General features: G+C 39.3%; 2 protein-coding genes across 6 annotated transcripts in view; one reads left to right on the top strand and one right to left on the bottom strand.

The window, feature by feature from the left end:
* Window positions 1–17,495, bottom strand: part of LOC122873893 (hsp70-Hsp90 organizing protein 1-like) — a 32,525-nt gene extending 15,030 nt beyond the window's left edge. The window contains exons 1-2 of one of the 5 annotated variants that reach the window (XR_006377532.1): window positions 16,835–17,495; window positions 9,770–10,032 (exon numbers count right to left, since the gene is read on the bottom strand). Coding sequence is in view for 3 of the 5 variants with exons in the window: in XM_044191202.1 (XP_044047137.1) it covers window positions 9,770–9,815 (46 nt within the window). In the remaining 2 variants the exon portion in view is untranslated. Of the gene's footprint in view, window positions 1–3,170; window positions 3,281–9,769; window positions 10,033–16,834 lie in introns of those variants that run through there. The other 4 variants (XM_044191202.1, XM_044191200.1, XM_044191199.1 and 1 more) reach the window with 4 other exon arrangements.
* Window positions 13,301–22,462, top strand: atpv0e2 (ATPase H+ transporting V0 subunit e2). The gene is made up of 4 exons (XM_044191204.1): window positions 13,301–13,528; window positions 14,795–14,842; window positions 17,565–17,663; window positions 19,155–22,462. The coding sequence occupies exons 1-3, from the start codon at window positions 13,425–13,427 to the stop codon at window positions 17,656–17,658; spliced, it is 246 nt and encodes an 81-aa protein (XP_044047139.1). The 5' UTR covers window positions 13,301–13,424; the 3' UTR covers window positions 17,659–17,663; window positions 19,155–22,462.
* Window positions 22,463–22,780: the final 318 nt, after the last annotated feature.

The following is a 22,780-nucleotide window of genomic DNA, read 5'->3' as shown; positions in this document are numbered from 1 at the left end:
AAAACATTTTTGAACAAGGCTGTAGGTAGAATATCAAGGCAGCAGGAAGAGGATTTCAGATGTTGCACAATTTCTTCCAAGATTTCATAGCTGATTTGTTTAAATTGTGTCACGCTAACTGAACTGGTTTAAAGTAGACACAAGGACAATACAGTCCCTCCCTTTACTTGATATGGAGGAACTGACAACTTGTCTAATTTTCTGAATTTTGTCAGTGAAGAAGGAGGCAAATTCATTGCATGATACAGGAGGGTTTGTCTGCCTGTCAACAGAAGCAAAAAAGACGTGCATTATTGTTTACGGCGGTGTTGTCAGAGGAGAAAGACTGCCTTGCATTTCTCAGTTCAAAGTTATAAATGCAAAGTCTCTCTTTAAAGATGTCATAATGTGCCTGGAGATTTCTTTTTTGCCACCTTTTCAGAGTTTTATACATTTTTACAGGCGGTTGTAGAACTGTATGTTGTGACTGGTCATGTGGCCATCCTGGTTGTTGTTGTCCAGTGTCTTGTAAGCCCATACGGGCTGGGTACTATAAGGTGCAGGACACTCAAATAAACAAATCAATCTACCTGTTTGACTGTGAATGTATCCATGCCATGTGTTGATAATGATTGTGTTTTGTCCCGAGTTCCTGTAATGAACACCACAGCAGGCATAGGAGGACTGCGAGGTTATCATTGGGTATGTGGGGAAACAAGCTTATGGTTTCTTACCACCAAATTAGGGTGTTGGTACCTTGCTAAACTCACCACACCTATGTCTTTTATTCCACTAGCAAACATAACCAATTCTGAATCATCTCTCCACCATCGAGCTAAAAGACAAAATGGCACAATTTGACAACCTTGACGCTTTCCATTATTGCATCAGCTTGGGAGAAAAATGGGGAATAGGAATATGTCCTTGGTACAGCATAGCCTTCTTAGCTGACCACATTGACAACATTACTTACAGCCTGTATAAATATATGACAAACAACACCAAAGCTTTAACAGGCTTAAACAAAGCTGCAAGAAATCATAGGGAAGTTCTGCTAAAACACAAAATGGGAATGTGTGCTGCCCTAAATTTCAGCTTCAGTTCAGCAGTTCTTTTGCCTGATCCACATGATAATATCACTCAGCTAATACATCTAGACAACTAAGCACAGCACTTCGCACCATCACCATCTGCTGGGACCGGTGGCATGCAGTGGCTGTATTTGGTCCATGGGGAGCTATGCTGTTCCAAATATTGGTTCCTGTTTTAATCATACTAGGGCTGACTATTTGTTTCTGTACTATGTTATTGACCTGTGTAAGAGCTATGCTCCTTCTCTGGGTGGGCAATGTGATGGATGAGTACATAAAACTCCCCACCGCTGACTCTGATAATGGCTATGAAACAATCAGATGTGATGAGACCTATGAAATCCCACTACTAGGCTTGCCCCCGCCCCCGGTTCCAGATTGGATCCCACCTTACCACGATGAAGATGATTTGGATGACAATGTGTAACCATTGATGTATTTCATTAGAGCATGCTCTGATATATTTAGCACAAAACAGCGTTTAGCAATATTACAATTTCAGTTCATTATAGCAAGTCCAGTTTTTGATAGACATTTTTATGAGTGCATATTAATCATTCATTATATTTTTTATGTATTTTCACAGATTTTGTGAGCATTTGAGTACTCAAAGTGAGGAATTGTATTGGAAAATGCAATTTTTACTCTGTCTGCAGTGGAAAAGTACTGTTTGATGGCATAACCATCCTTTCTTTGAGCTGATGTTCTTCTGTTGCATAAGTTGATGTCCTTACATATGTGACTGAGTTTTTAGAAATACAGCCTTAACCTTAAGTGACCTGATGTTCAAGCATATTACCACAATGTACTCATTAAGCAGGTATGCAAGGCTGTTTTGGAGCATATCAGCAAGGACAGTACTCTATGTATCAGAGGGCAGCTGCAGACTGTCTGACGAGAGACGATGAGTTACAGTCACTCACGGTGGCCACAGCACATACTGGATAAATAATTGCCTGAGAGAGGAAGTGCGCTCTCAGTCTGATACTTTGTTGAAGGCTGTGACTGCCCGCTTGCAACTGTGACATTAAAGACTCAGAGACACTCTCTGAGAGCTTTTACAGAAAAAACGTCCACCACGGTTAATCTTCTTTTCCTTTCGGCTGTTCCCTTTCAGGGGTCGCCACAGCGAATCATGTGCCTCCATCTAACCCTCTTCCTCTGCATCCTCTTCACTCACACGATTCGCATTTTTAATTTGGCATGTGTTTTACGTCGGATGCCCTTCCTGACACAACCCTCTGCATTTATCCAGATTTGGGACTGGCACAAGACACTGGCTTGTGCCCCCTTGGTATATTTTTATAAAAGTGCATACAAATGCATTTTTTATGTCTTTCTTTAAGGCCCTTCGCTATAAAACACTGTAGCAAACCCTGTCCTGTCTAAAATAAAGGCTCCATAAAATTGCTGAATCAATTAAGAAAATATTTAATATATCCATGGGTCATATTTCAGACATATTATTTTTGTATTAATGTGATGAAGTACTTTTGTTTGTCAGGTAATTAATTTGCTGGATTAGCCATAAAAATACACTTCCATATGGTTATTTTATTTATTAACAATTTCTCAGTTGATTACCAGAAAATTAATATCACAATTATATTAATATTTAGTTGTATTACATATAGTATTAGAGGATTGTATCAACCGCCCACCCCAAAGTCAAACTCTTCTTATTACATATAAGAGCGAATATACCTGTTATTTATATGGTCATTAATTACTGTCTTTAAATGCCTACACAAGAGCTATGGAAAAAAAAAATAAGCTCACTGAACCAGTGTAGCTGCTCAGTGGCAAGCAGATCAGCCTGTGGTTATACTGGTAGGCCTCCAGATGTGAATATGAGTAATTGTGTGAGTGTGTAAGAAAATTAAAGAAAAGAAAAGAGAGCAGAACATTGCTCTCAGTGAAACCTACCTGAATAAATAAAGGTTAAGAAATTAATGAATGAAAAACAACAGCTATGATAACTAATTTAAAATAAAATATTAAAAGCTATATAGAAATAACAAAAATACAGAATGTGCATAGCACACACAAACCAAAAGGTCATTTTTTTTCCATTACTACAAACTACAACAATAGCTTTACCATTCAAAAGGGTGTGGTTGTCTCTCTGTCTCTCTCTCATTAGCTAAATCATTTCATGGAAAAAGAAGCAAGTCTGTGGTGAACACTGCATCATCTGCTCCTCCTTTGGCCTATTCACCAAACACATCACACACACACACACACACACACACACACACACACACACACCCCCAAGGATACAGAAACATAAACAAATACAAACTTAAACACACACATAGAAGTATGTAGTTCCAAACTAAAGTGCTCTCCCTGTGACTCATCAACAGATAGACAGAAGACAAACTGTGGTGAGATCACATGAGGTCACATGACGTCTGCAAAGGTCCAGTAAAATGTCATATTTACTTGTGTGTTTCTGATTCACTTCACGTGCGCTCAAGAGTTTTAAAAAATGCTTTGAGGTATGAAAGATGTGTTGCTTTATCTCAGTCAGAGCTGCATTAATTGTGATTACTAACATGGCAAAATAATCTGGACTCAAGGTCTACCTACTAGCTTTCGTCTGGGCTTTCAACTGAATCTCTCAGTCTTCATGGGACCAAACTCACTTGGAGGTGAATGTTAAAGTTTATGTATGTTAAATACATGGACTTCGGCATTTGTAACAGTGTTGTTGTTTTGTGAAAGAAGGGCCCAAACTCGATACATTGATGAAGACCATTATATGTGGTTGAAGGCCCTGCAAAATGCTAGTAAGTAGACCTTGGAGCCAAGATTATTTTGTCAAATCAGTGATCATAATGCAGCACTGATCGAGAAAAAGCGACACATCTTTCATACCTCAAGTTTTGTAAACTCTAGAGCTCTTGTAGAGTAATGATGAAGACCAAGAGATGTGGTTGAAACTCCCTGCGATCACTGATATGTAACGTTATCCTACCAAACTGTTGAGAGCACAAGTGCATATGAAGACATGTGAGGAGATGGAGTGAGAGCAAAGTGAGGAGCATGACGTACCAGAGTGAAACAGTCCAAGGACAAGTGGTATGATGAACAGAGTAGGAAACTCACACTGATTTGAAATAAACCTAATTTATGTCTGGAAGAAATAAATGACAGGAAGAGGAGATTGTGTTTAGGATGTACGTGTAGGATGTTTGTCTAACCAGAAACTGAAATGTCTTTAGCTGCCAAACCCATGCTGCAGGCACCAAAGGTCAAATTTGACTAATGACTTTTACTGTTTTTAAGGATGTTATAATGTAATTCATTCAAGTCTAATATTGCTTCTGATTTCAAAGGAACACAACCTTTTAAGGCAGAATGAGTAGGATTTTCCTAAAAATAAAAAATAAAAAATGTATAGCCTCATACAGAAATAATCCCTCTCAATCATCACTTATGACCCACTGGAAGTGTGTGGCGGTGTCTGTATCTGCAGAGACGCTGCCCTCTGTCTGTATTTTGCTGTGTTCAGGATGTTTCAGGGTGTCGACCTTTGGGCAGTGGGTGTGTAGCCCCAAGCCAGTAACAGCGGGCAGGATGTAAGAAGCTACAAAAATTGTGGACACATATAGCCTCGCAAATATAGCGAGGCGGAACGCCAAGCAGACAAAGCTAGTTCCAAAACGAGAGTGAATCTGGGGTTGGCTTTCACCCGCTGGCGAGCACTGAAGGAGAAGATGGGGATGAAGAGCGATGTGGAGTGGGCCTGTTTTCTGTTGAACAGGTAGGTGCCGGCGGTCAGCTTAGTTAGCTTGCTAAAGGATCAACTTTTCCAGTACAACAAATGTAATGTTCCAAAAACAGTAGTTAGCAGTGTACATACAAGCAGTGTATGTACACACTAATGGCCAATCCCAATACACCCCTTTCCCCTACCACTTAGCCCTACCCCTCCATTTTGTGCGTTCATGCGTAGGGGTAAGGTGTCCCAATTCTTGTTGAGGACTTCTTGCAAGGACTGCAAGGCAGTTTCTCATAAGAAACAAAAGAAAACCACAAATTAAGTATTTTCTTCATAGAGAATCTTCAAGATTTAAAAATGATGATAAACATCGGATCATCTTGGTTTAATGTTCGTTTCGATGATTTATAAACCTTTTCTTTATAAAAAAACTTGCTAGTTGTGTGTGTTGTTAGTATGCTCATGTAACTCGTTGCGTCTGTTTACAACGCCATCGGAGACTACTGATGACGTATCAGGGTCTTGAAGGGTTGTCCCTTTTTATAGTGGAATATTTCAAACACTATCCCTTGTAACTCTTTCAAGGGGTGAGGGGCACTCGAATAAGAGGGGTGGGGGTGAAAATAAAGAAATGGGATTAAGCCTAAATCCTACTATCAACCAATGCAAATAACATACAATACAGTTTGAAAAAATAAGCCTTGAGGTCTGCAGTGCTTTGTTTGAGCTTAGAATCATTTTCTGTCAAACACACAAGCCACACGGTTACCGCGGCAGTCCCACACCAATGTAAGTTAGTCAGTTGATCGCTGGAGACTCAGTGCTAGTCTGTAATGAGCTGGTATATAGCAGATGATAGCTAACATTACTGTTAGCAGTGTATTTTTTTCTAACACTGAGGTACTGATACAGCAACGCTGTCACACACAGCACTGGGCATGCTCTTCTGGTGTCGTTGAGCCGGGGAGGAGGGGCCAACTGTCCTGTAGGATTGTGTGCAGTGACAGGAGTGTTGTTTTGTTTCAAGGTGTTTCAAGGTAATTTGAATAAAAACAAAAAATCAGACTTCTTGTGCACTGACATGGCAAAATGGGTTTATTAGTCAAACGTTAGTATTCAACAAAGATGTTTAATATGAGTGTAATCATGTATTAATAGTGTTATCTAAATTCTGAAGAGAAAGGTATTTTTGACTTATCAGCCATGCCGGATAAGTTCTGGCCAAAATACTGAGAGCGCAAGTCAGGCGCTCACAGTATTTTGCAAAATGAGCACAAAGTCTAAAACAAGAGTTACTGTGGACATGAATAACGTCAAGATTATGCCTCTTCACCAGCAAAAGATTCTGATTAAAATATCAAAAACTGGACATACTCTTCTCGTGTGTTCCTCGTGTGGGAATGGTTATGTTCACGCAACTGAAAGTAAATAGCAAACGTCATATTCGTAGTAATCCTGTCCTGCTTTGCAGTTCCATTACAGAGGTTTATTTGATGATCGTTGTTTCAGGGAAGGTGGCCCACGTCTGCTGTGAAACACCATGGCAACAGCATTGTTCCTTACTAGTTATGAGAGAGCTTTTCACATGTTTTTTATTGTGTTTTTGTGGCACTCAATAGTTTCACAGCTGTCTTGGATGTACTGTATTTGGAGTATAGAAACAAGGTTTATGTAATACAGTATTAACTCTTGATTTGGCTGAGATATCAGTAAAGCTTTAATTCAATCTTCGTTCCATTAATGCCAGAGTTATTTTCAAGGGTTGACTATATAAAAGACTTAAAACTGCAGATGCAGTCAAACCAGTTTCTGTACATTCTTGTGGGGTTAGTGCACAACTAATTTGCCAGTAAAATATTTTTAGTAAGACCTGCTGCTAGCTGGGTCTAAACATATTAAACACGAACACAATGTGATCAAATCATTTTTTTGTATCAAAACACAAACCACAATATATGCTGGGTGTGTTCCATCAAAAATCACACAGACCGACTTTTTGTTTGTGTTTCTGAGTTTCAGTTTGCTTTCTTATGACAGGAGTCCAGGAGAGCAGATACCTCTGTCCTGTTCTTCAGTAGTAACACTAACAGGTCTTGTATTGAAGTCCATTTCCCTCTCCAGTACTATGTCTTCAGTGCTGCCCTCCACGGTTGGAGTAAAGGCTTACTATAAGTTAATGTCAGGTAACAGGTTATAGTTTGCCATTGCATAGATGACTAGTTGGGGTTAGGGTTAATACTGGGTTGATGTTAAGCATCGTTAAAGATGGTTGCGTGGGGTTAGTGCCAATGCCGGGTTCATGTCATATATAGCTGCCATTTTTAGATTTAGATTAAATCTGGTTTCCACTATCGACACAGCACTGAGACTGCTCTGGTCAAGGTCACCAATGACCTACTGCTTGCAGCCGACACTGGCTTGTACTCCATTTTAATTCTCCTTGACATCAGCTCAGCCTTTGGCACAGTGGACCGTGATATCTTAATCAACCGTCTGAAGAACTATGTTGGCATCAGTGATGTGGCTCTGGATTGGTTTATCTCCTATCTGTCGAACAGGTCCTTCTCTGTAGTGCTTGGAGATGCCCCTCCTCTCGTGCTCCTCTATTTTGTGGGGTCCCCCAAAGATCTATCTTGGGTCCCCACCTGTTTACCATATACATGCTACCCCTGGGTCAAATCATGCGTAGTCATGATATTGAGATTAAAAATTGGATGCCCAAAGATTTTCTGCAATTGAACGACTCCAAATCAGAGGTAATTATAACTATCCCATGTGGCCCCAGTGCTAGCAGCATTAATAATCTCTCCTCTAGTCTGGTTGCCTTATCTAATAATGTTCAAAAAGAGGCCCGCAACCTAGGTGTCATTTTTGATTCAGAATTGTCCTTTGATGCTCAGGTGACTAAAGTGGTGCAGTCCTGCTTTACACAACTGAGACAGCTAATCAATATCAGGTCATTCCTTTCCTCTGCAGACTTAGAAAAGGTCATCCATGCTTTTGTCGCTTCCAGACTTGACTATTGCAATGCACTTTGTATAATTCTTGTATCAGCAGGCGAAACATCCAAAGATTGCAGCTGATACAAAACGCTGCTGCCAGGCTTTTACCAAGTACTAAGAGAAGCGACGACATCACACCAATCCTTGCTGCCCTTCACTGGTTACCTGTGAGTTTTAAAATAGATTTTAAGATTTTACTGCTTGTTTTTAAAGCCTTGAACGGTCAGGCTCCTGCCTATATCTGGGATCTGCTAACTCCCTATGAGCCTGATCGCTGCTTGAGATCTTCTGGCAGGGCCCTACTTATGGTTCCAAAATCTCAAATTGTCACTAAAGGTGACCGGGCTTTTGCAATCTGTGCCCCTCAGCTGAAGAACTCCCTGCCTGAGGATCTCAGGAAGGTAAACACGGTATCCTCCTTTAAATCTGATGGTATTTGTTGTAATTATTTAAATAATTTTATCATGTTTATATCTTAAGTTCTGGATCTTATTTGCTTTTATTATATTTTAATTGTAAAGCACTTTGTAATTTTGTTTTGAAAGGTGCGACATAAATAAAGTTATTATTATATAGGATGGAAGGCAGAGATTGGAAAGAGTCCCAAGTTTATGCTTTGCAAGCGCTCAAGTCACTAGACAACTCAACGTGGTTGTATGATTGTAAAGTTGGTAGTGTGACAGTTAAGAATACTGTGAATTGACAATATAGCACTATATCCATGAATTGGGTTTAATTACCTTGACCAGCCAACTTTCGCTGATATGAGGCACCCATGTTTATTTGCACATTCTAAATGTGCCTGAAAAATCAAGAGTTTCCCAGTCGTTATTATGACTTTTTTTTTATTATTACTTTATTACTGGTTTTTACATTTGAAGTTATCAGATTTGTCACTTGTTTCATTCATCCTGCCACATGTATAAAGTTTTACTATGGACAGAACAAAAGAAATGAAAGAAAGATAGAAAGAGAGAGAGAAAAAGAAAAAGATCATTATTATGACTTGAATGGTGACATGAACACTCTCTACAAGTTGAAAACTGGTATTTACAGTAATTCCCATATGACATAAAAGCAGCATAAGGGTGTTGTCAGGTTAAAATAAGAGAAAATACAAATCAAGGGGGAAACAGACTTTGACACAGTGCCGTTAATAACTTGCCCCAAATGTGCTCTGGAAAGGCACACCACAAAGCGTTTCACCATTCCTCTATGGTCTTTGTATCATGCAAAAATTACTGTTAGCAGTGATCCCTTTTTTCTGTCCAAAACACTGCTTTAATGAGCTCAGAGATAAAGCTAAAGCTAGCTCTGGTGACATCAACTTCCACATTCATACAGCAGAGGCAAACAGAATCAGCCTTTCATTGTGTAACACTGTATGTTGCAGTTAAAAAGTAGCTTTTACACAAAGCATGCATTCACTGTCACCCAGAATTTGCTATAACCACTATATAAAATAATATGGGTGTTAAAATAATTTAAAAAGTCTGACATTCAACCAGAACTAGACCCCCCCACACACACACACACAAAAAAAACAAAATAAAGTAAAATAAAAATTGGAAATTCACATTTTGTCAGGCTAATTAGGCAAGATTCAAAAACTATAAAAATTCATACAATGTAATTGGCATTCATTCATGTTACCTGTAAGCAGATAAATTAGCTATATGATGTATTTAGCTGTTAGCAAAAGACAAGTTTCAGTGTGCATAACACTAACCATTACCATACGTGCTCAGTACTGAAAGCCCAATGTTTTTAACCATCTGTCTAACGTTATTTAGAGGCTATTATGTGAATTGTATTGTTTCAGCATGGGGTTATCACTGCTGTCACAACCTGGCAGGGACACTGAGATAAAATTATAAATCATAGCTAAAGTCCACATAAAAGCCTGTGGCACTAACTTAACTGACTGAAAAACCAAAAGTTGTTAACGGCTGACTGGCAGTTTTACTCACCGCCTCCTAAGCCCAGCAGCCGGCAGATATCTCTGGTGAACTTCATCAGGTTTCACCGTCCAGCATTATCGGCCGACACTCTAAATAAAATTTAAACTGTCACACCGTACAAGACGACAAGTTTTCAATCTTCATTTACCGCTGACACCTCGCCGGTGAGGCTACCGGTTCATGTGGAATTTCGCCCGTTGGTCCTCCTCCGCCCGTCCAGTCACCACTGTAGAACCAACCGCCGTCACGACAACCACGACTTCCGGTAGTCACTTTCAACAATAAAACAATGACAGGCAGAATTTGAAGACAACTTCCGGTCGCTACCATCAAAGTAAAATCACAAAAGGATTGAAATTAGCCCTCTGATCATAACTCTCAACATGGTTTAATATCAAATGATTTAGATAGTAAATGCAGTTCAAAACAAAATTCCCAATTAAATCTGTCTTTTCTAAATTAAACTCTCCTGTTCTACTGTGCCTTTCGTTGATTCATTTCTCTACTGCAGTTTTATTTTTTTTATTAAATTTGGCACAACTGCACTGAAAATATAGTTTAGTCTTTTTGTGTTTGTGTTTGTGTTTCATTTCATTTTGCTTTATTTTGTTTTATTCTATTTAAATTTATTAGATCTTTGGTAACACTTGTATGGATCCCCTAGTTTGCTATAATTTCCTAGAAAGGATCAGATAGGTAACTGGAAATCCTTTGGAAGATTCTGGATAAAACTATGTAATTTGGTATAAATTGGTATTTATTATAGTGGAAATGGAAACAGTGTTCAGATGGTACACTGCAGATTTATTCCTTTCAAGTAAGTTCTTTTACAAATCCAAATTGCTTTTAAACTCAACACAACTGTTTCAGAACTTTGTCTCTATTTTCCCATAAGAGACAAATCAACCAGTCTAGCCAAGAAATGAGAAATATCCTGAGAACAACAGACTGAAAGCCATCTGGTATTTCCTGGCAAGATGACCTACTTAAAACTGGAGAGCAGTGGTCTCTGGTGTGGATGGAATGAATATTTGTGGGTACAGATAAGACCAGCATGAATTGCAGGAAACTGCACAAGGAATGTAGACTGCACTTTTGTCCACTGGGTGGTAATACTGCACTGTCTGTCACAGTATAGCGACGAGGCCACCATTGCACGTGGTGTTTGTGATGGAATTCTCTTAGGTTACACGTGTGAGAGCCACATTGTGAGGAATTTCCCCTAGGCCTCCTCTGTAGAAATATGGGTAAGAGGTGAGGGGCAGAAACATTGATACAGTCATGTAAGCGTCACCTGCTACCCTAGAAATGGAGATGATCTCTGTGCGCTCTCAGCCGTAGTTCAGTGTACTGTCTCCCTATCGGTCTCTTCAGGCTAGATGGGAACAGCTGGACAGACAGATACCTAGGCAACCCCAAGGCCACTGATAGTAGCTCTTGTCTCTTTCTCTGAAGGAGATACTGACTACTGACTTATATGTCTGAAGAATGCACTACAGTTGTCTCGTTAATCCGACATGACAATAGGGGAGATTTACTGTTCAACTTACAATAGGAAGAGCACACATACAGTATGTAGGCTAAAGGTTCCTAACCTTGTAAGGGAAACACATTAGACCCTATAGTGCTGGTAAGGGATACATATTGTGGAGCAGGAAAAAGCCTTCAGACTTGGTTTAGGAACTGCACTGGGTTCACCTTGTACTGCTGATACCACAGTCTCCTTCATCAAGCCTCATTAAACATTGCTGTGTAAGACACCCAGAGTCTCCTGAAGTCTTCTTCATCTGAGCTGACCAGCTCATAAGAGTTTCCATCACAGTGTTAAAGGTAACACCCACATAAGCACATTTTGTTCTGTATTATATTGTGATGAAGTGTTGCAATTTTGTGTTTTAGGTGACCCTGTTTCTCTTTTTTCCCCCCATAAATATGTCTCAACGTCAGAGAACACAGGACTCCAAATTAATCTTCATACTTTGATTTCACCCAGGTAACATCAGAAGGTGTTGTGTAAGGGTGGGGCATATGCAATGTGTGCATCTCTACAAACCTGGTACCTGCACATCTTATTATTTCATCTAATTAATTGTATTGTTTTTACTTCCATTTTGCTCATGTTCCTTGGCCTTATTCTCATTTTATCTACCTTGTATGGTTTTATTTCTTTTTTTGTAAGGCACTTTGTAACATTGTTAAGAAAAGTGCTATATAGATAAAGTTTATTATTTTTACATCTTGTTCTTTCCACAATAGTGTAATCTAGTTTAGTGCAACATAAACTGGTGCATTTGAAAATCAACTGATGTGTTGAATGCATCTGTGTTAAATGTAGTTTTGGATAAAATGCAACAACTAAACCTGTGTAATATTGAGTCTGACATATTAAGCACTCCTGGGTCTCTGCAGGTATCAGCAATTTCAAATTTAGTACTTAAGACTTTATGTGACCATTTTAATGCCACTGGTTACACCACAATGGGTCCAAAAAAAAAAAATCTAACTTCACAAAGCACTGTATGCAAGTGCAAAAACCAAGCTGATACTCTTGATAGGTGAAAACATCAGTTCATCATTGTGTTGTAAAACTAAATAAACATGGTAGAATAGAAAATAAAGTAGGAGTAAAGCACCGCAGAGAATACAATTACTGATCAATCAGGTGCGTCACCGATTTGAAAGCTCATCCACATGCAAAAAGTACTGTAAATCAGAGTCACCAAACGCATTTAGAATCTAGTCAGAAACTCACTGACTTAAACTGGTAAGCAGCACTCCAGTGTCCGACAACCCGAGTATCTATTTTTCAGAAAAACTATCAGCATTTGCATTATTAACTTCACTGTAGTAACACTAAACGCTGTCGTGGGCTTTGCGGTCTTCGTCGTGTGCTGTGTGAGTACAGAAATGCAGAATATTTGCTGTCAACTTTGTGGCCAGTTAACTGCATGTGGGACTGATACCCACGCCCCATACAAGATATCTTATAAAGTAGTAGTTTCTGTCAAAGGCTTTCATGTATTGCACACTATAGCTTGCACAATGAATTAAATTACCATAGGCCTATATGACGCTTGCAGCACAATTTTAATTTCACTTTTTTGGGATTGTTTGATGGGGGGGGCAAAAAGATTAAGGTCCAAATAAGGCCGAGACTCATAACAACAAATGACTGTAGCCTTAAATTAGCATATACTTATGGAGTCTCTCTAAATATGTGCATATGTATATGAACTGTGTGTGAGTGAAAGAAGAAAAAAGAAAAAGAAAACCCAATAATGGTTATTAAAAGAGAAATATTTAAATGTGGAAATGGTAACTGTAAGACTGCTTTCAGTAGTTTTATTGTTTTGATCTTTCCTGCTCATAGATGATGGATCAAAATTCTTGGGATGAAAATGAAAAGGAAAAATACACTTGCCTGCAATCTGCTGGCACAAACATCCGTCCAATCCCTCGCACTGTAATACTGATAGACAGTCGGCTAAACAAATCAGAAACCGCTGTCCCCTGGGTCTGGACCAATCATATGTCGCATTGGCTTAATTGGGCGAGGACACTGCGGAAGCGACGGGCTGGCTCAGCAGCCATTGATGCGCTTTATTTCCAAGAGGACAAATCGAGATTAATTCTTCCATATCTGCGCTTTCTGTGGACTGAAGCCATGGTGTCTCACTCTCTCGCCCTGCCGATGATCTGCTTCACCACGCTATGGGCGCTGGTGGGGGTCGTGGCTCCATTTTTAGTGCCCAAGGGACCCAACCGGGGGTAGGTGGTCTAGCTGCCGTTAATTGGCTGCAATTCACGGCGATTATTATTTGTTTCTTTTCATTTTATACACTAACATTCCAGTTCAAATATTAGGCTATTTTTTTATTATTATTCAGAGTCTGTGTTTACTTCGTACTCAGCTGCATAGTATCTTTTCTGAATACACGAGCGCGCACCTGCTGATGTGATGGAGGCCCTGCGCGTCATCCTGCCTCCATCCCAACATCCATTCCTACCTCCCGGCCGGCCGGCCGTCCGTCCGTCCGTCCGTCCCCGCACGGCAGTCAGGTTAAAGGGTCAATTCAGTAACAGATAAGCATGAAAAGATCATTTAGGTGAATCGTTTGAAGATAGTTTTTAAATGTTGTTCATGACATTGAAGCCGAAGCCATTACAAGGGTTCACAGGCTGTGCAGTCAAGCTACAAAATACAAGTGAATTTAGTTAATTGTGTTTTCAGAAATGCTTTAACAGTTCTTAGCCTGTATGTGTTTCTGTTTCATAAAAATATTGTATATTTTACCTCACCACAGTATTGACTGTTGCATTATTTGTTTTATTTTAAAACAGATTAAGATAGGAGTGGGGGTATGGATAGAATATTTCACAGTGTGCATATTTTTATATTGTGATATTGATAAATAAGCATTTCAAGATCAAGAAACTGTTTACAGATTTACAGAGAATACCTGAGAAATCAAAGTACTTCATCCCATTCATGCTACAATTTTCGAAATGCAATATTTCCCTAACTGAACATTGCAACGACACAATACAACCAGAGATATTAAAGCGATAACTTCCTCAGTTTAAATGCAAATTTATGTATGTATCATATCACCCAACCCTATTATAAGCTTATAGAATTTGGTGCATTGCTACTTTCAGTTAGGTGTGGGACACTTAAGACTAAACACAGACTAAACTACTACCACAGCACTATTTTTTATTATTATTATTATTATTATTATTATTATTATTATTTTATTTTTTATTAAGTATTTAAAATGAAAAAGGTAAAAGGAACTCTGTACATCCCACTGACCTAAATGTTTTATTAGAACTTTTAAGTATTTAAAAAGTCTCCTGTTGATCCATTTAGTCCTGATAACTGAGCACTTTATCTCAACATGAAAATGTTACTGTTACATGGAGATATGATTAACATTCATACTGAATATCTCCCAGCCACAGTGTGTATGTGTGTGTGTGTGTGTGTGGACGGAGCTGCGTGACTGTAACTCCCTCTGTTTTCTTTGACAGTGTGATTGTCACCAGTCTCATCCTCACAGCGGTCTGCTGCTACTTGTTGTAAGTACAAACTCTCCTCCTTTTTGCTGTGAAGCTGCTGTGACTCTGCTGTATTGACATGCTGCTCTGATTACATCTGCATAATGAAACTTTTAAAAAACATTGCAATTTAAAATGTTTCCTCTAACCTTTATGAATGACCAGTGAGTGTAGTCTTACATTAAAAGCAGTTTGTTTTTTTCCAGTAAAATGGCTTCTGGTGAGGCTGTTATGATAAATGTGCAGTAGTTAAAGCTTCAGTCGATTTCTAAGAAGTGTCCTTCACTTATGAATATTTCACAATTTTATGCCTGAACTGCGCATGATAGAAATGAGAAGGGAAGATCAACAACAAGACAAGGCTTTACCTAAGCAACATGAAACAGAGACCTCAGAAAACGGTTATAATGGGTTTCTTGCAAGTGAACATGCTGCTGGAGGGAGGAACAGACGGGCAAGTCACTCCAGTATTAAACATCGAAAGAGCTGCAAGAATTCAGACAGGACATGCAGAAGGCTCTTGCCAACTACCAAGTGGATCTTACAAGAGACATGAATAGACATGAATCTAAATACGCCGAAACAAGATATTATACCGCAACAGCCTTACAAGGTCAAGGCCAGGCTATCAGCCAAGCAAAAGACACGAGTATCAGCAGCTCTACAGCTCCTACTGAAACAACCTACAAGAGAAAGTGACAGATCTGGACAGTAGATGCAAAACATATAATAGGTTTATGGAGCGCCAGAGGATATATTGCATTTGCATTTTGACGATTGCATGGTGAGAAAACTACTAAACACTGAGCTTTTTGAGAAGTTTACCTCCAAAACAAACAGGCTGATAGAAGCCTGACACAAACACCTGGTCGTAACACAACACCGAGGTCTGTCGCAATGAATCCTCTGCAGTTTGAAATCGAAGAAATTATCCTAAAACAGCCTGGAAAGAGATCTACATTAGTATTTTTTACCATGACTATGCAGATGAGGTGAAGAAACAGCTAGGAAAAGTAGGATGTGCACAAAGGATTATCATTCCACCACTAGAGGGAGCCGCAGCTCCGTCAGGTGACTCTCGCCTCACCAACAAACAGGAAGCAGGCAATAATAAACTTTAAAAGTCAGTGCTGTTATGTGTCTAGTTTGAAAATGACGTACCTGAAATACATTATGATGGTAAATGGATTTATTTATTGTGCAGAATATATTTAATTTTAGGGATTACTTTCAACTGGAGAACTCTGATTAGTAATCAGAGTAATGGATAATATATGTTTAAGTCCTGTGTATCAGCTCTTGTTCTTGGTGTGTCAGTTTTATACGTTCAATCTATTTTACTAATAAAATATAGTAAAATAGGCCTAGAACGAGCTGTGTTAACATTATTTATTATATACACACACATTAATACTTTGTGTGTTGTAGTGTTTTTTGTGCTTCATGAAATGAAAAGTCCAGTGTTTTACAACCTGCATCTATATTGTAATCAACCTTGACCTTAAACCAGTTACTGACCAGTAGCATCTCAGAATCGGGTTTATCGCCAGGTAGGTTTTCATATACAAGGAATTTGCTTTGGTATTTTGGTGCATAACAATAAACATATTAAGAGAAAATAAAATATAGAAAAAAAAACAAGTACTACAAAAGTCAAGAAATAGAAATGTACAATATATCCGTTTTTAGAATGAAAGAGCTGTACAGTTTGTGCAGGAATGTGCAAAATATTGATCAGATTGTCTGGGATATTTATGGCTTTTTTTTTTTTATTTAGTTTTTACACCCACCCTATGCACCACTCAAACGAGATTAATTCCAAAAATCTTGCTGTTCTTGTGAGTTTGTGGTTCTACAAATGAAAGACAAAAACGTTTGCAAATAGGCACATAGGCAATAACTAAAAAAACACCAAATCAATTAGGTCAAACCCACAGCGTAGCCATCTTCCCTTAGTATGTAGCATTAGCCATTTAGCATGTTAGCTTCCAAAATTAGCACACAGCACCTTACCATCATCATGGGTGATGCCACAGAAGGACTCAACAGGACTAAACTTCGCCTGAAAAGCACATGGCACAGGTGATCTAAGGGTCCTTATGTAGATTCACTCTAGCTGATCCCTGTAACAGGTGGCCAACAATCTGCCTGACTTAAAGTCTGGTAAATGGTGAAGAAGCTTACAGTCATCTTTTCGTTTTTTGCAAATTCAAATACATAAACGTTATAGTAGCATTGTATTCACCACCATTATTGTAGAGACTGTGGACATGAGTGCTGTAAGCTGCTTTACAGCTGAGTCCAGTGGGGCCAAAGAACTACAGGCCTTAAAACAGCTTCGTAAGGCTGCAAAACTGCGTCGTTTAAACCATCTGCATGGTGTCTCATTGTGTGTGAATTCACAGCGGTGATAGCCAGGTCATTAAGAAAACATAGCTGCATCCAGGGCAGCCTGCAGGTTGAACTCATTAATAAGCTTTGCAAGGCAATAGACAATCATGCTGGATTGATAGGTTGATAAAATAATGTTCAAATTCAGTTAGACCTCCAATTAAGTGCTTTGAGAGTTGGTTAAAGTTGGACTTGTTTGAAAGTTGGTAGTCTCTTGTGTCCTTGGCCTCTTCGGACGTGTTGCAGCTGTTTCCTGTGGCGTGCTCTTGCTTGCTATCTTTACAGTAATGGTGGTGATTACAGTAATATGATCTATCCCCCCCCCCTCTCCCCTCTCTCTCTCTTTACTCAGTTGGTTGATAGCCATTCTGGCCCAAACCAACCCTCTGTTCGGCCCTCAGCTGAAGAATGAAACTATATGGTATCTGCGCTACTTCTGGGAGTAAACGAGGTGAGTTTGTAAGAAGAACACTTAAAGGTACAACCTGTGAACGAAATCTGAACAAAGGATCACCGGCGTGACACTGGCAGTTTGACCTGAATGCCATGTCCAGCCATTATCACTGTTTGTCTAGGTCCGTTATAAACTACTACAGATAGCAACTAAAAACCAAAACATCTGGTAAACCTTTCAAACATGTAAAGATTGAATACAGTACTGTAAGTAGTATGATTCTTAAAGTACACTAAAAGCTCAACAGTCACAGCAGATCATTACCTGCACCCACACATTGAACACGGTTCTCCAAAATAAAAGCTAACAACCCCATTTATTTTTTCAAAATGGCCACGACTGAGTTTAAGTCTGTGTAAAAGCAATGGGTTTGACTCACAATAAATCTCCAGAAGCCAGTAACTCCATTTCATAAGTTTATTGTGAAAAATTTAAAGTTACATGATTCCTTCCCTACCTCTCTTGGTCCACAGAATAACTGAGAGCTATTGGCCATGATGTCGTCAATAAAAGTAAAGGAGCATCTCAAAAACTGAAACATTACAACAACATTAACATTAGCAACAATTATTCAATACTTGAGTTTCCAAACAAACATTTCACCTCATAGTAAAGAATTAAAAAATATTATATATAATCGAATACTACGCTACATCACACTATATATCTTAATATTGCTTTTTCTTATTATGGCTCTTACAAGTCTCATAAAACTTTGGTAATTGCCAATTTATGCAAATGTATTCATACTTAACAAAGATAAACCTCATTTGCCTCCAAATCACCTACACTAGAAAACTGAATGCAATGTAATTTAATCAAACCCAGGCTTATGCCTTGAATTATGATGAATTAAGAAACACACCATGCTGGGTTTACCACATGTGAATTAAACTCTTCAGTTTCGCATCTATAGAGACCTTTTGGCGCATTCCACCATGTTTATGGATACATGTATGTGATGTCCTGAAAATTTCAGTCCATAATTTCAATAATTGAATCAATAATTCAGTTTTCAATTCAAAAGCCAACAATAATTACCCAAAGGAGACTAAATAGGGAGAAGAAATATGGAGAGATTTGAAAGAAAATGAGAACCATTATATTTTTGTATATGTTCTTTTCAGTTTCTGATCCTTTGGGCTGCGTACTGTGCTGTACTGTGTAAAACCACTCCATTTTTCTCTCTTGGAACAGAGTGGGAAAAAATCCCTGCCACCAAACTGCCTACAGTGACAGAAGTGGCATTCAGCTGTGAATATTTATCAACTCCATGAAAGAAAAATGGCACTTTTATGATTTTTCAAAGGCTTGTTTGCTCTGAGCCACTCATGCTTTTGGACCACGCAGTACTTTAAATTGCTGAGCTATTTCGCATCTTCCTTTGACCCTTACAGTCAGTTGTACTGATTGTAAGTAATGTTCATGATTGAGGAAATGTAAGATAATTCTACTTGTGCTGAAATTCACTCTCTGTGTCTGTTCCAGGACTGTGTGACGGGACGCCTCTCATCATTCCTATCCCGTGGTTGGCTGGACTTTCTTTCAACGCAACTCCTAACCATTAAACATTCCCAGAATCTGCAGAATTCACGAGACAACAACTGAAAAGTCAGCATCAGTTTTCTTTGCAACCTTTGCAAATATTTACAATTATGTACCGTACCTGGAATTTAAGATTTAGAGTTTATGAAGACACATGTTGTGGGTTTTTAAAACAAGGAGGAATCACTTAAATGTGTCTAGTGACCCCAATACAGTGCACGCAAGTTGTGACTTAGTTAACAGCAGGATTCGTGAACAAATCAAAAATAAGGAAAGCATTGAGTGTTTTTGTCTGTTACTGATACGAATGATTTCCAGTGAAACCATAACATCATCTGTTAGGAGTAGATATTAATCTTCCATCTCTGAAATGTGCAATCCTTAGATACTTTAGTTTATTTTGTGTTTGTTTACATTTTTGGTTTTGTGAAGCTGCCATCAGGGAACTTGAATTTCTAAGTGTTTGTATTTATTTAGCCTGCAGGCACTGATGTAAGCGTGTTGTAATTACCTCAGTGTCCACATGGTCTTGTTATATAACTGTTATTATCTGTGATGTAATGGTGCGTGTGAGTGTGTGAGAGTGTGTGTGAAGGGTTCATTACTGTGAGTGCTTGGACCGCGGCCATGAGAATCTCCCAAAACCATAAAAGTGAAGAGCGATTCCCTCCACTTTAGACCACTTCAGCATGAAACTCCCTCCCACATTCTCCTCATGCTCTACACCGCGGAGGTCCTCGTTGCCATGGTGATCTCATTGCCCAATTCAGTCCCTCTCCACTCGACCCCTTTTGATGAAATCCTGCCCATTCTCGCCTGCTTGTGTACAGATGTACTGTAGGTTGTACTGTAGGGACATGTTTTTGGATTGAAGCCGCTGGTAGCTGCTGATACATTTGGTGATAATGCCCACTATCTTAACATTTCATTCTCCAAAAAATTCGTTTTAAGCATTTTACCTTAGAATCAGCCTTTGAAAACAGCAGTTACACCAAGTTCCTCATTTAAACATCAGCTAATGAACTCTTTCGGGGTTAGGAGCTCCTTAAGGCAGCGTGACCCCTCACATCTTTTCAGTAGCAGAGTAGCAGAGAAAAAAAAGCTGCTTTTAAATGGATTCAGATGCCGCAAAACAAAGCAATGAGAAAACTACATTTCACGAAAGAAACTGTTATTTCATTGCACGTTTTTCAGTAGCTGTAATCTGTTCCAAACCCCCATCGCACGCGTGGTGGATGCTTCTGACTGGCTAATGTTGGATATTTAATTAAAGGCAAACAGTACATCAGATCACAGTGCGGCCAAACCCTAGTTTGTAGTTTCTTGTTTATATGGCTGCATAATGAATTGTTAAAGTAAGGTTGATAAAGTAAGGAATACTGGTTTTAGTTAATTTACTGTAGAAGTCGCAGGAAATAATGAAAATCTTGGCTTCAAAATCCCAAAATGCTGTAAATTGATGTTCCTAAGAACAAGACTAATCAGCATGTGCTAACTGTGCTGCCCTGTATGCGACAGAGTGCACATGTTAATCTGTACACATGCATTTGAGTACGGAGCAAGTTGCGTTCACACTACCACCAGCTGGAAAAGTCGTTCTCCAGAAGTCTAGAGGTCAGGCGTTATTTCTGTTGACTGTGGTCTCCTCCAGTGCAGAACAGTCCGCTGCAGCTGGTCACCCACTGCTGACCAATCAGACACTAGCATTGCTATACCATTCTCTCCGCAGCAAAAGTACATCAGCCCATTGCCCATCAGTCAATGGGCAGAGAAACAGTACGGTGATGTGCTTCATAGCAGAACATTAACAGTTCAATGATATGATTTTCAAGGTCAGAAATTTAGTTTATGTCATGACAGTGTTGGAGAGAAGGTCGCCAGCACTGCCAAAGTTTGCGGTTGTTCTTTGGTACATATGTACATCGGCGTAACAGCATATATTAGGTTTCCTCTCCAGCGGTCAGGCTTACATAACTTGCCTCAAAAAGGTTGCTTATTTTATCTTTTTTTTTTTTTTTTAACATTTGCTTTGAATAAGATGCTGGTGTGACACAACAGCCTCCTCCTGATGAGTCTGAGCTGCCAGCCACTACCACAACTACACCTACCCTGAGAACCCCTCCCTCCCTCCCTCCCTCCTTCCTCAACACTGTTCCTCCCTGCCCTCCTCTCTAAAACCACTTTGCTTCAGCCAAAAAGAATCAAAATCAATATACAGCTACTTTTTAGAAAGACCAAATTACGTTGTATCTTTTCCTCTAGCCCTCTTCGGTAGTTGTGGTGGTGGCATGCATATAAAAGTGGATGCACAGCAGTGGACTGTACAGTCAGTTACACAAGTGGGGGCCCACATCAATTAGAGTGTGATCACACCTGATCACGGCCAACAAAGGAAGGCTTTCCTTGCCAGGATACTGGTATTAGGTTTCACTCTGTGCGATTTCAAGTGAAGCAGAGTTTGTAAACAAAAGTCACATGGACTCACGAGTAGCTCAGTTACTGGACAGACTTTTGTAACCCGTCAAGCTGCCAAGTTAGAGATGTTGGTGCTGGCGAAGAGTCGAAACAAATCTGACACCGGGTCCTGTAACCTAAGCTCAGTGTTGTGTTTAGGTCTCTGTTCATACCAGTTGAGAGCACATGAAGAAAAAGCTGAATATGAGCATCAGCCCAGACTGTGGTTTGCTCTCACTTCATTTTCTTCTGTCAGGCTTTCCAACCATTAACTGCTGGCTATCAGATGTTCCCATAAACCCTTGTGTTTTGGGTTTGTTTCCGTAGTTGGTTTGGATTACATTTCCAGTCCCACTCATAATGAAGCGTGCTACAGAGTCACATTTTCAGTGTCAGTGAATCATTGAGCAACAAATGGCATTGTTCTCACCCGGCCAAACAAACGGAAACTGTAGTAGTGAACACTCCACACTTTACATAAACCCCTTCAAACATGCCGGGTGTCAACTGACCCTAAAATGTCAAATTCTTGGGTTTCTTTAACTTGAATTTTGAATCCGTTCACTTCTTTTGATTACTGGCTGCTGTCTATCTGTTAAATATTCCTGGCCACATAGATGGAGATAGAGATAGATTTGTTTGTGTGAAGAGTCGCGATGGATACAAAAATCTAAATCACAGATCTGATTGTTGGTGGAGATGAGATCCTATATGTGACCTTGTATTAGTGTGAAGTAAATGCTTCTATGTGAGTGGCATTGTATGTGAAACACCCAATAAAAATATGTACCATACAATCTTTCTGCTCCATTGACATTATAAACATTCCTCCTGAGCCGGCTGGAATGCATGTTTTGATTGTTAATGAAACACACAGAGACACCTAAATGCTCCGGTTTCAGTGGAAACATTATGAGTGCAAAGCCATTTGACTAGAGGATCTAGATGATCTGCATGACTCAGTGCTTCACAAATACCTAAACTTAACCCTTTACCCTTATACAAATGTAGTTTTATCTCACAAGGACACAGTGAGTTCCAAAAATGTGGTTTGTCGGAGGTTAATTGTACCACTTAGAGTCCTTTTGTTTGTGCAAAAGAGAAAAATAAATACG

The sequence above is a fragment of the Siniperca chuatsi genome, linkage group LG3, assembly GCF_020085105.1.
Source record: "Siniperca chuatsi isolate FFG_IHB_CAS linkage group LG3, ASM2008510v1, whole genome shotgun sequence".
In the NCBI taxonomy this organism is placed as follows: Eukaryota; Metazoa; Chordata; class Actinopteri; order Centrarchiformes; family Sinipercidae; genus Siniperca; species Siniperca chuatsi.
The sequence above is the reverse complement of the archived record's forward strand: the minus strand, read 5'-3'. Positions and strand labels throughout refer to the sequence as shown.